This window comes from Chlorocebus sabaeus, chromosome 20 (assembly GCF_047675955.1).
Source record: "Chlorocebus sabaeus isolate Y175 chromosome 20, mChlSab1.0.hap1, whole genome shotgun sequence".
Lineage (NCBI taxonomy): Eukaryota > Metazoa > Chordata > Mammalia > Primates > Cercopithecidae > Chlorocebus > Chlorocebus sabaeus.
In genome coordinates this window covers 16,178,161-16,192,002 of record NC_132923.1, presented here as the reverse complement: position 1 = coordinate 16,192,002, position 13,842 = coordinate 16,178,161, and the positions used below count along the sequence as shown (strand labels likewise).

Below are 13,842 nucleotides of genomic sequence, written 5' to 3'. Positions count from 1 at the left end.
CATTAAGACTGTGGTCACAGAAAGCAAACAGGAGGTTCCCTTTAAGAGGGAACAGGCAATCCTCTTCTCTCTGCAACAGAGCATGGCTGCCATGGGAGACAGAGAGGAAGAGACCAACCGGTGTTCATTTCACACCAATTTGTGTGTATAGAGTCTGTCTTCGGGGTTATACTTCCTCAGCACAGAAAGAGGAATGAGACACTAGGAAAATAGAGGCTACCTGGGATAATGGATACAGCATTCTCCCATTCATCATGAGAGGATGAATCAATGAGACGTTCCTATCTCTCAACGACTGGAGAGATAGGAGCTGAGAAAGATGAAGACTCAGCTATCCCTGTTCGGTACAGATATGACACTCACCACACACAGAGAAACACAACAGCTGCCACACCGTGTATCTAAGCTGGGTTGAATTTCACATACTGTGGCCAAAGGAATGCAGGTTTTTGGCCCATCCTAGATGCCAGACAGGGTGTGTCTCCTAGGTCTTTTTCCTATGTTAAAACCCATTACTTGCTCCTGATTATTCAGTGTTACCTGGGGGCACGTGATTCCTGTACTTTCTCAGTTTCCTCAACGTTCACATCTTCATCCTCATCTTCACCGTTTTCTGTAAATACAGAAGTGTTCATTCAGATATTTCCCAATTCACACTCTGCAAGCACAGTCAGCCCAATGTGCACACAGACATGGACATCTAGGCATGGGTCACCGTTCAATTGAAAGCCCTCATGTTTTATCTTTAACAAAATGCCCTGGCATGGTTTTCTGATCCATCAGGCAATGCATTTCTGATCTGGAGGGCCACCATCAAGATGTGGCCAAATATTGAAAAGACCCTTTGTTCCCCATATCACTGGGGACTTGTGCAGCCTCTCTCGGGACTTTGGCAGCTGTCTACATCATCCCACCACAAATCTGATTCCCAGGCACAGGCTTGGTATCCTGTCACAGTTCACATTTCAAACCTAATTCTTTCTCTTAGGAGAGGACAAACTGGCCCCACAGTCGTCTATGTATCAGGAGACTTCACAGGCCTTCCATGTGGCTTCTGCTGTGTTATTCAGGGACATGCTCTCCATGGGGAGTGCTCCAGTCTGAAGCACTTCCTACCACCAAATGCCTCCACATCAAGTGCCTTCTCCAACACCACATGGCGAGGGGCTTTATCTCATTTTCATAAGCAGTCGTAACTGTTCCCACATTTAGATGCTTCAGAGCCTTGCAAGAGACAATATGCCTGCCTTTTCTGATGGAGAGAGAGAAACTCAAGAAAGATAAATCACTCACTCACCGACAGTTACTAAGAACATTGCCAAAGAGACAGCCTGGGAACCTTCATTCTAAGTCCACAGCTCTTTTCACTCTAACAAAAACCCTCCTGTCACAGCCTCCTTCCTCTCCTCTACAACTAGAGAAATGTTGTCTCTGGCTCCAAAGACCATCTCCACCAAGGAACGAGGGACATTTGCAATACTGTGACCTCCAACTCCATGGGTTTCCCATCTCTGATCTCACCCAGGAAGTCCTGGAAGGGCCACATATGTTTAGTGGAAAAAAACACCACCGATACAACTGGCATTGTGAAAGTATGGAGGTCGGGAGTCTCTCATAAGCCTGGGGTTTTCGGTCATCAGATCCTATGGAAACCTTACCTGGGGTGAGCTTTCGGACGAGGTGCTGTGCCAGCCTACAGCCGTCGGCCAGCTGTTCTCGGAGGTCCCACCCCTGGGAGTTGGCCGGCTCATGCGGAGTGAGGAGGGCCTGGAGATGCTGATTCAATGCACGGGAGGCATCTCTCCCTTCCCGCAACTTCTCCCTTAACTGGCTCAGCTCTCGTTCCTGAGACTGAAACAGGACTTTATATTGCCTAAGGTGAGATAGTAGAGAAAATTGAACAGTGGAAAGGAGTGAGTGATCAGATCGAATATTGCGACAGAGATTTCTCAGACAATGTTCTCAAGGAGACCTCCAAGGAGAAGGTCAGCACATGTTTAAAGAAATGTCTGTGGCCAAGAGTAAGAATGAAAGATGGTTTACAGGCTTCCTCTATACCAGAGAGTGCTCGTGTAAGATTCTCGACGATGTTCCATTCATCTTTCCCTTCTGTAAACAAAAGTAGGTGTCTTCCTTATTCACTTTCAAAAAGACATTCATTCTTTCAGTTCCTCACTCTGGCCATGGACATTTCCATGTGAAAATACACACAGTGCGTCTTGCAGTCACTAGATGCAAAGCCATGGACAGAAATGAGGCCACGTGCAGACTGGGCCAGTTGAAAAGGTGAAAGAAGGAAACAATGACAGGCTCCAGAAGGCAACACTGATTGACCGAAAGGATGAGAAGCCGCAGTCAGTCAGGAGGTGATTCTGACTAAGGGTAACTGGGGTGGTGATGGCGCACCATTTTGAGTACACTCAATGCTGCTGGGTGGTTCCCACTCCTTTAGTTAATTTTGTGTTATGCAAATCTCACCTCAACAATTACTTCTTTCAAAAAGAGAAACCAAGGCTCTGAGAAACAACTGCAACCCATAACTTATTATTATCCTTGTTCTCTGTTTCATAAATCTTTGTGTGTTGTGAGCCTGCCATGGCAATTCCTGCCCTTCCCCAGACCCAGCTTAGCTCTTACTTCACCCCGCCGAGCGGCTGTACTTCAGAGATTTACACAACTGCCCACCTGCCTGCATAGGGCCCCCTCACCTGAGCTCTTCAGCTTGCCCGAGCTGCTCTGCAAGCTTCTCCTCCTTCAACTGAACCTCATCCCGCAGCATAGATTTTAGGAGGTCTTTGCACTCTTCATAGTCTGAGAAAAGACAGACACACCGGCCTCAGTGAAAAGCTGGACACACAGCGGTGGTCACTGCCTACAGGGCAGGAGCCAGGTCCATCCCAAGGACATAACTGTCCCCAGTACCAGGCTCTAGGCAGGGATTTCCACCCCTTTACTCTTCAGTCTCCTGACTTTCTGGCATCTCATCCTCCAAAATTTAGAGACAAACAAACCGAAACTCAAGGGCACATCAAGGAAGTTGACAAGATGATTCAACCACAATACAGTGGAGTCAGAATTCACAGCCCCTGAGGTCTGACTCTGAATGCGGGGCCACTTCCCAAGCCTTGCAGCCTCTCCTCCAAAACACTGCACTGGGGCATGAAGTAGAGATTTCTTGGACAGTTGGGAAGGCCCCTAGGACTATGGGACTGATGGTTTCCCTTTTAATGGGAATTTCAAGGACAACGATGTCAAAGATCTTAAAAATCTTTGATTTTTAAATCGTAACAGCAGATACGATTTTAAGAATCATAATGGAAACATAAAGTATGAGACATAAGACCACAAGACTATGAAGGAAATATGCCCAAATACTAACAAAGTTTGTGTTAATTTAGAAACAGTAGAATGAAGAACTAATAGATAGTGTTTACTCTGTGCCCATAAATGTTCTAGGAGATTGATAAGAAATAGCTCATGTAACTCCCTGTAGCAATTTACAGAGGTAGGTATTACTGTAGCACCCTATGAACAGATGAGGAAACTGAGGGACAGACAGGACAAGCAACTTGTTTGGAGCCCAGGAGACAGGCCCAGGGTTCCTGCTCTGCACACTGCACTGCTACTTCCACACATTCTTGGGTACATCTTTCTTTCTCTTTAGGAACAAAAGCCTGTGCCCCAAGAAACAGGACTTCCCTCCCACCAGGCTACTCTCTGCCTTTTTTGTTTGTTTCTTTTTTGATGAGTCTTGCCCTGTCGCCCAGGCTGAAGTACAATGGCATGATCTTGGCTCACTGCAACCTCTGTCTCCTGGTATCAAAGATTCTCTGGACTCAGCCTCCCGAGTAGCTGGGATTACAGGTGCCCACCACCACACCCAGCTAATTTTTCTAATTTTAGTAGAGACAGGGTCTCTCCACGTTGCCCAGGATGGAATCAAACTCCTGACCTCGTGATCCAGCAGCCTCAGCCTCCCAAAGTGCTGGGATTACAGGACTGAGCCACCTTGCACAGCCCCTACTCCCTGCTCTTGATGCTGTCGGTTATAGATACCACAGGTTCTATTAGGAGCAGACTCCTCTTGATGCCCCTCACAGCCGGTACTGTGTACTATCACCAAATTTCCCTCAGGGTCCCTAGAACAGAGCTTGGCCTATTGGGCCTCAACAGAAGCTTGAACTAAATAAAATTCACTAGCTCGAGACATTTAGAACAACAGACTAGATGTTATTTTTCTGCCAGATCTTATATGGTACAGAGAGGATTCTTGAAAACATGATTTAGCATCTTGGAGAAAACAGGTCATTCTGTGCCTCTGTCTGAAACCATAACTGAGATTTTAACTCTAGGCCCATCTCCAATTGACTGCAAACATGAAGGTTTCAAAATACTTTGGTACCTCTCTCTTCCAACTTGAACAAAAGGTGAAAATACCCATTTCTATTTTCCTAGAACTACAGGAAGGATTAAATTACTTCTGATGGAGAGAGATTTCCATTTCTCAGAGAGAAGACAGGACATCATTCATCACTTTTGTGATGGTGAGCTTAGGGAACTTACTGTAACTGTTCTGCCCCTTGGCCAGAAAGTAGGCCACTTGAGTTACAAGATATTTCTCCTTGGTGTTTATGAACTGACGTTTGTTCTCTGCCCGCTGGGGGCGCTGTTTCTCGTTGATTTCTAGAGTGTTCATCTCTGACTTCTCACTGGACCAAGGGCCCGCAGATACCACCATACTGAAGTTTGTGGCAGAAGAGGTGGGGCCAGGGACTGGGGAGAAAAAGCCCAAACACATAATGGGTTAATAACTGGTGAATCAAATAGGTTGAATCAGGACTGAGGGATGTCACTGACAGCCTCGTCCACTGATTTGAAGATGCTATTTCCCTGGTTTCACTCTTCTCATCTCCACTCTTGATCTCCTTTAAGTCAACTTGTCTGAGCTACGCAGTCACCTTGAAACCAGGACACAAACACTTCCACCCTTTTCTTGCTTAGAAGTATCTATAAAGCAAAGCTGGGCTCTGAGCCTTTTACCCCATGAGGGGCCAATGATTCTGTGTAGCTCAAGAGACTGTTTTTTGTTTCATTGAATTTTTTGTTTGATTCGTTGTTTGGTTTTGGTATTTTGTGTTTTGTTTGAGAGGGAGTCTCACTGTGTCGTCCAGGCTGGAGTGCAGTGGCACGATCTCAGCTCCCTACAACTTCTGCCTCCTGGGTTCAAGTGACTCTCGTGCGTCAGCCTCCCAAGTAGCTGGGATTACAGGCACCAACCACCCTGCCAGCTATTTTTTGTATTTTTAGTAGAGATGCAATTTCGCCATGTTAGCCAGGCTGCTTTCGAACTCCTGACCTCAGGTGATCCGCCCACCTCGCCCTCCCAAAGTGCTGGGATTACAGATGTGAGCCAGTGACCCTGGTCAGTGACTTCTTATTAACAGCTAAGACAAGCCAATGAAAATGAGAGAGAGTCTAGCCTGAGAAAAGTGAATGAGAGTGGGAGGATCATCTGAGCCAATCCTTGCACCTAAGCCTCCTGAGCAGTTGGGACTATAGGGGCAAAGGAACATGCCTGGCTACTGTTTTGCATTCTTTGTCAAGATGGGTTTCACCATATTCTCCAGCCTGGTCTTGAACTCATGAACTCAAATGATCCTCCCACTTGGGCCCCCCAAAGTGCTGCGAATATATGTGTCAGTCACTGCACCTAGCTCCATCCTAGTTTCTGAGTAAACCAATATGTACCTATACAGCCTGTACTCAGAATGGATCCTCCATAGCCTAGACAAGGTATGAGACACAAGGAAAACAGAGGCTACCTGGGACAAGGTTTAGAGCATCCTGCCATCCATCAGGAGACGATTCACAATCTATAAGCAGAGTCGAGTCCACTTGGTCTTCCTCAAATGTGATTTTGGAGTTCTTTTGAGGCTGGTTGGATTCAGAAGGGCCATAGGTATTTGAACAAGTGATGGCACATTCCTCCACTGAGTCCTCAGGTTCTTCCTTTTCTTCAGCCTTCCACACCTCCCTGATGAGGTGAGATAGAAATGGCAGATTAAACATAGAGGGATAGGACCCCAGGGAGTCCTAGCCTGTTTTGACAGAAGGCATTAGGAGAGTGGTCACAGAAAGCAAACAGGAGGCTCCCTTTAAGAGGGAACAGGGAATCCTCTTCTCTCTGCAACACAGCATGGCTGCCATGGGAGACCGAGAGGAAGAGAGCAACTGCTGTTCATTGCACTGGACAGATAGGAGCTGAGAAAGAAGAAGACTCAGCTATCCCTGTACAGTACAGACATCACACTTGCCACACACAGAGAAACACAACAGCTGCCACACCCTGTGTCTAAGTTGGGTTGAATTTCACACACTGTGGCCAAGGGAATGCAGGCTTTTGGCCCATCATAGATGCCAGACAGGGTGTGCCTCTTAGACCTTTTTCATATGTCAAAACCCATTAGTTGCTCCTGATTATTCAGGGTTACCTGGGGGCACATGATTCCTGTACTTTCTCAGCCTTCTCGACTTTAACATCTTCATCCTCATCTTCAGCATCTTCTGTAAATACAGAAGTGTTTGCTCAGATATTTCCCACTTCACACTCTGCAGGCACAGTCAGCCCAATGTGCACACAGATATGGACATCTAGGCATGGGTCACCATTCAACTGAAAGCCCTCATGTTTTATCTTTAACAAAATGCCCTGGCATGGTTTCCTGATCCATGAGACAATGCATTTCTGCTCTGGAGGGCCACCATCAAGATGTGGCCAAATATTGAAAAGAACCTTTGCTGCCTATTTCACTGGGGACTTGCGCAGCCTCTCTCAGCCCTTTGGCAGCTGTCTCCATCATCCCACCACAAATCTGATTCCCAGGCACAGGCTTGGTGTCCTGTCACACTTCGCATTTCGAACCTAATTCTTTCTCTTAGGAGAGGACAAACTGGCCCCACAGTCCTCTATGTATCAGGAGACTTCACAGGCCCTCCATGTGGCTTCTCCTGTGTTATTCAGGGACATGCTCTCCATGGGGAGTGCTCCAGTCTGAAGCACCTCCTACAACCAAATGCTCCCACGTCAAGTGCCTTCCCCAACACCACACGGCGAAGGGCTTTATCTCATTTTCAAAAGCAGTCGTAAGTGTTCCCACATTTGGATGCTTCAGAACCTTGCAAGAGATACTGTGCCTGCCTTTGCAGATGGAGAGAGACAATCTCAGCAGGGAAAAATCACTCCCTCACCGACACTGACTAAGAACATTACCAAAGAGACAGCCTAGGAACCTTCATTCTTAGTCCAGAGCTCTTTTCACTCTAACAACCACCCTCCTGTGACAGCCTCCTTCCTCTCCTTTACAACTAGAGAGATGTTGCCTCTGCCTCCAAAGACTATCTTCCATCAAGGAAAGAGGAACATTCCCAATACTGTGACCTCCAACCCCATGGGTTGCAGGGTTTCCCATCTCTGACCTCACCCAGGAAGTCCTGGTCATGTCATGGCCACATATGTTTAGTGGAAAAAAACACCACCGATACAACTGTCATTGTGAAAGTACGGAGGTCTGGAGTCTCTCATAAGCCTGGGGTTCTGGGTCATCAGGTCCTATGGAAACTTACCTGGGGTGAGCTTTTGGACGAGGTGCTGTGCCAGCCTACAGCCCTCGGCCAGGTGTTCTTGGAGGTCCCTCTCCTGGGAGTTGGCCGGCTCATCCACAGTGAGGAGGGCCTGGAGATGCTGATTCAATGCGCGGGAGGCATCTCTCCCTTCCCGCAACTTCTCCCTTAACTGGCTTAGCTCTCGTTCCTGAGACTGAACCAGGACTTTATATTGCCTAAGGTGATATGGTAGAGAAAATTGAACAGTGGAAAGGGGTGAGTGATCAGTTGGAATACTGCGACAGAGATTTCTGAGACAATGTCCTCAAGGAGACCTCCAAGGAGAAGGTCAGCACATATTTCAAATGTCTGTGGCCAATAGAAAGAACAAAAAATGGTTTATAGGCTTCGTCTATATCAGAGAGGGCTCCTGTGAGATCCTCGACAATGTTCCATTCATCTTTCCCTTCTGTAAACAAAAGTAGGTGCCTTCCTTATTCAGTTTCAAAAAGACATTCATCCTTTCAGTTCCTCACTCTGGCCATGGACATTTCCATGTGAAAATACACATAGTGCATCTCACAGTCTCTAGATGCAAAGCCCTGGACAGAAATGAGGCCCGGTGCAGAGGGGACCAGTCGAAAAGATGACAGAAGAAAAGAATGACAGGCTCCAGAAGGCAACACTGATTGACTGAAAGGAGGAGAAGCCGCAGTCAGTCAGGAGGTGATTCTGACTAAGGGTAAGTGGGGTGGTGATGGCGCACCATTTTGAGTCCACTGAATGCTGTTCGGTGGTTCCCACTCCTTTAGTTAATTTTGTGTTATGCAAATCTCACCTCAACAATTACTTTTTTCAAAAAGAGAAATCATGGCTCTGAGAAACAACTGCAAGCAATAACTTATTATTATCCTTGTTCTCTGTTTCATAAATCTTTGTGTGTTGGGAGCCTGCCATGGCAATTCCTGCCCTTCCCCAGACCCAGCTTAGCTCTTACTTCACCCCGCCGAGCAGCTGTACTTCAGAGATTTACACACCTGCCCACCTGCCTGCATAGGGCCCCCTCACCTGAGCTCTTCAGCTTGCCTGAGCTGCTCTGCAAGCTTCTCCTCCTTCAACCGAAGCTCATCCCGCAGCATAGATTTTAGGAGGTCTTTGCACTCTTCATAGTCTGAGAAAAGACAGACACACTGGCCTCAGTGAAAAGCTGGACACACAGCGGTGGTCACTGCCTACAGGGCAGGAGCCAGGTCCGTCCCAAGGACATAACTGTCCCCAGTACCAGGCTCTAGGCAGGGATTTCCACCTCTTTACTCCTCAGTCTCCCGACTTTATGGCATCTCATCCTCCAAAATTTAGAGACGAAGAAAGAGAAACTCAAGGGCACATCAAGGAAGTTGACAAGATGATTCAATCACAATAAAGTGGAGTCAGAATTCACAGCCCCTGAGGTGTGACTCTGCATGCGGGGCCACTTCCACAAGCCTTGCAGCCTCTCCTCCAAAACACTGCACTGGGGCATGAAGTAGAGATTTCTTGGACAGTTGGGAAGGCCCCTAGGACTATGGGACTGACGGTTTCCGTTTGGGAAATTCAAGGACAAACATGTCAAAGATCTTAAAAATCTTTGATTTTTAAATCATATCTGCAGATATGATTTTAACAATCATAACAGAAACATAAAGTATGAGACATAAGACCACAAGAGTAGGAAAGAAATATGCCCTAATACTAACAAAGTTGGTGTTAATTTACAAACAGTAGAATGAAGAACTAATAGATAGTGTTTACTCTGTGCCAATAAATGTTCCAGGAGATTGACAAGAAATAACTCATGTCACACATTCCAGCAATTTACAGAGGTAGGTATTACTGTAGCACTCTATGAACAGATGAGGAAACTGAGGGACAGACAGGACAAGGAAGTTGCATGCAGCCCAGGAGACAGATTCAGGGTTCCTGCTCTGCACACTGCACTACTACTTCCACACATTCTCGGGTGCGATCTTTCTTCCTCTTTAGGAACAAAAGCCTGTGCCCAAGGAAGCAGGACTTCCCTCTCACCAGGGTACTGTCTGCTTTTTCTTTTCTTTTCTTTAATTTTCCTTTTTTTTTTTTTTTTTTTTTTTTTTTTTTTTTTTGACGAGTCTTGCCCTGTCGCCCAGGCTGGAGTGCAATGGCGTGATCTTGGCTCACTGCAACCTCTGTCTCCTGGGTTCAAAGGATTCTCCTGCCTCAGCCTCCCGAGTAGCTAGAATTACAGGTGCCCACCACCATGCCCACGTAATTTTTGTAATTTTAGTAGAGACGGGGTTTCTGCATGTTGCCCAGGCTGATCTCAAACTCCTGACCTCGTGATCCACCCGCCTCAGCCTCCCAAAGTGCTGGGATTACAGTACTGAGCCATTTTGAATGGCCCCTACTCCCTGCTCTTGATGCTGTCGGTTATAGATACCACAGGTTCTATTAGAAGCAGACTCCTCTTGAGGCCCCACATAGCGGGTACTGGTACTATCAACAAATTTCCCTCAGGGTCCCTAGAACACAGCTTTGCCTATTGGGCCTCAACAGAAGCTTGAACTGAATAAAAGTTCACTAGTCCCAGACATTTAGAACAACAGACTAGATGTTATTTGTCTGCCGGATCTTATACGGTACAGAGAGGATTCTTGAAAACATGATTTAGCCTCTTGGAGAAAACAGGTGGTTCCGGGCCTGTGTCCAAAATCAATAACTGCTATTCTACCTCTACGTCCATCCCCACCTGACTGCAAACAGGGAAAGTTTTGAAATACTTTGGTACCTCTGTCTTCCAACATTAACAAAATGTGAAAATACCCATTTCTATTTTCCTAGAAGGGAAGGATTAAATTATTTTTGATGGAGAGAGAATTCAGTTTCTCAGAGAGAAGACAGGACATCATTCATCACTTTCGTGATGGTGAGCCTATGGGACTTACTGTAAGTGTTCTGCCCCTTGGCCAGAAAGTAGGCCACTTGATTTACAAGAAATTTCTCCTTGGTGTTTAGGAACTGATGTTCGTTCTCTGTTCGCTGGGGGCGCAATTTCTCGTTGATTTCTACAGTGTTCATCTCTGCCTTCTTACTGGACCAAGGGCCCGCAAATACCACCATGCTGACGTGTGTGGCAGAAGACGTGGAGTCAGGGACTGGGGAGAAGAAACCCAAACACATGATGGGTTACAAACCGGTGAAATCAAATAGGTTGAATCAGGACTGAGGGATGTCAGTAACCGAAATTCTTAACTTACTGTTGAGAAAAACGAGATCAGTCCCCACAGCACTTTAGGATCCTTAACCACAAAAACAAGGTTCGAGGTGTCTGAGTTCAGAGCTAAGGCACTGCCAGTCGCTCAGAGTCTCACAAGAGTGAGGAAGATTGTGGCCAGCGTGCCAGGTAACGGTCTGCAGTTGCAATAACAGAATTAGAAGGTGGGGGTGTCATGGAATCTTAGGAGCCTGCGTTCCAATTGCCCTGGCTTGGCTGAAACACAGGCACCCTGGTCTCACCTGAGGGTCACCACCAATGGGCTCATTCCTTCAGCATTCACTCTCAATATTCACGTACCTTTGTGGCAATGCCACAGACCCATCTCTTTCCCAATACATCTAAGCACATTCCTCACTGTTTATCTCTTGTCTGTACAACATCATCAAGGCAGAAACAGTTTCCCAACAGGTTATATTATCTTAAGGGCAGTCATGAAGTCACCCCACCTGCTCCCAGTTAAAACAGATCTTAAGGCTTTTCTGCGAGTGTAAGATATGAAACTTTTAGCCTGCAACTGATATCCTCTGCATCTTCTGCAGTTTTTTCTGTATCCACTAGAAAGTGAATGAATAATTCATTTTTTTAAAATGTTTTCTTTCCTGTCTCAGTATTATTCTTGCTGCATCTCATTGTTATGTTGATTTCTTTTTTCTTACTGGGGCACCAGTAAGAAAAGCATCTTGGCTTTCACTACACTCTAGACCAGTTTGACATCCCTGTGTCCAAAGCTCTTCCTCTATGTGGGTTGATTTGTATTTTCATGGCACTGAGCACCACATTTCATACTTGTCAATTGTGGATGTCATTCTAGTGCCTCAAGGGCTCTTCTCAAGGGATCAAGTGATCAAACTCATGTACATAGAGATCTCCTGAAAACACGTATGACCATCTATCTTAGGAAGTTTCATAAACCTGATGCTATTTGGTAGTTTCCCTTTTGTTTTCCCATACACTGGAAAGAACAGGGCCATGAGTGGCTCTTATGGAATATGTTTTGATATATATTTTGTTGAGTTAGACTAACATCATTCATTTTTGGTTTCATTTCACTAACAGAACATGGCAAGATGGAGGTTATGGTCAGGGTTGGTTGGTGATCCTCAGTGGTGCAGTAGAAGGTGAGTTTGAGATGAGAGGAATGAGTAGGAAAGAGCAATCCCCTGAGCCACCTCCTCACTTTCTCAGCTTCCATCCCCACCGAGGTTTTGTGAACCTGGAACTTGGGAGACTGTTCTGTAGCCCAGGTCTCCTAGGATTGGCTGCTGGACTTGCCTGACTTGTGGGTGCACTGGGTGTGATCCTGGGCCGCTCAGCATTCATGTGGAAGTGAAGGAACGAGGACTGGATCAATCCCATTTGAAGGGGTGCCTCACTGCAGCCCGCACCGTCCTCCAATGACACTGTAAGGATACTGCTTTGAGATGTATCAACAGCTTTAAGTAAATGTATTTTCCGGGGTCTGGGAGACCTGACGTTTTGTGTCATGATGAAAATCTGTCAAGTTTCTTCATTTTAAAAATGATAAAACTGCAGGTTCACAAAGTTACATGGCTTACTTGAGGTCACACAGGGATGAGTTTTCAGCACTGCCAATAAAAGCAATCACAGTCATTATTCAGTCATTATTCATAGGATCCACATAATTCAGTAAATATTCACATAATCATTTAGTAGATATTCACTGACCAATTCATACAAGGCATTTTGCTCAAAACTGTGCTCATATTTGGACGTTGTATCTTCACCATAATCCTTAAGGTAATGTTATTATCCATACGTAACAGGTAAGAAACCTGAAGAAGAGGGATAGCAAAGCATGTGTGTGGACATATTTCCATTTTTTGGTTTTTGTGATGCTGGAAGAATGACCAGAATGAGTCACAGGAAGAATATACATACCTGGATTATTTTCCAGGACAGAGGTGTGCCCTCCTAGAGTACTGGGACCAAAATTCCCAAGTGTCTGAAACCCTGCTTTAACATTATGGGAAATAACTTCTATCACCTGGAATTTCCCTGAAACTTTGGAATATACAAGAGAAGTATGAGACTTGGGTCTTCCCTTGGCTGTGTTTAATTCACTCTTCTATGGAATACCAATGATTCTCACTAAGACTTTTGCCTTTTTATAACCTTAGTGTATGTTTTATGGAGATGATTTTACACTTTGTTCTATTTAGAAAGAATCAATATGAGCAATGGTTTAGGTGTTATGCCTTGGACTTAATATTTTTCTGATTCCTGTTTTGAGATTAAATTCTCATGGAAATAGAAAAATACTTATGATATTTCTCATAAGGCCAAGTTTGTTATTAGGTTGAGTTTTTGAAGTGGAAGCACAAACCTTAGATTTGTGCACTCAATTTGGGGACCCACTGATAGCACTGACCTTACAGTTGATGGGATGATTCTTTGTGTTTTGCTGATGAAGAAACTGAGGCACAGAGAGTCTGTAACTTGTCCAAGTTCCCCTTGCTGTAAGTCCTGGAGCCAGATCTCAGGTGGAGCAGCCTCTTCCCCACCCCCTTCTCACATTTTCCAATCCAGCTGGGTCAGTTCCTTCCAAGTACATGTTTTGCTCCCTCATACCTCATTTCTGAAAAAAGGAAAACTTCTGGAATTTAACTTCTTTCATCTAATACATTTCCTCACAACATGCTCCCAGCATCACATTCTGGTCACTTACTATTAAAGTGAGATCCTTTTTTTTTTTTTTTTTTTCCTTTCCTTTTTGAGACAGGGTCTTGCTCTATCACCCAGGCTGGAGTGCATCGGTGATTATAGATCACTGCAACCTCGAAATCCTGGGCTCAAGCGATCTTCCTACCTCAGCTTTCCAAGTAGCTGGAACTCTAGGCGCACATCAGCATTTCTGGCTAATTTTTTATTTTTCATAGAGACAAGGTCTTGCTACGTTGCTCAGGCTGGTTTTGAACTTCTGGCCTCAA

The 13,842-nt window shown here is 45.5% G+C and overlaps 1 protein-coding gene across 2 annotated transcripts in view; it reads right to left on the bottom strand.

Annotated features, from left to right (window-relative positions):
- The window catches only part of LOC140709333 (NBPF family member NBPF11-like), a 41,619-nt gene that overhangs the window by 10,754 nt on the left and 17,023 nt on the right, over positions 1-13,842 (bottom strand). For both annotated transcript variants that reach the window (XM_073008076.1, XM_073008077.1), the window contains exons 4-13: positions 13,284-13,505; positions 10,563-12,480; positions 8,671-8,773; positions 7,624-7,838; positions 6,492-6,564; positions 5,823-6,034; positions 4,564-4,773; positions 2,709-2,811; positions 1,659-1,873; positions 541-613 (exon numbers count right to left, since the gene is read on the bottom strand). In XM_073008076.1, coding sequence (XP_072864177.1) covers positions 541-613; positions 1,659-1,873; positions 2,709-2,811; positions 4,564-4,773; positions 5,823-6,034; positions 6,492-6,564; positions 7,624-7,838; positions 8,671-8,773; positions 10,563-10,797 — 1,439 coding nt within the window. In that variant the 5' untranslated portion in view covers positions 10,798-12,480; positions 13,284-13,505. The remainder of the gene's footprint in view (positions 1-540; positions 614-1,658; positions 1,874-2,708; positions 2,812-4,563; positions 4,774-5,822; positions 6,035-6,491; positions 6,565-7,623; positions 7,839-8,670; positions 8,774-10,562; positions 12,481-13,283; positions 13,506-13,842) is intronic.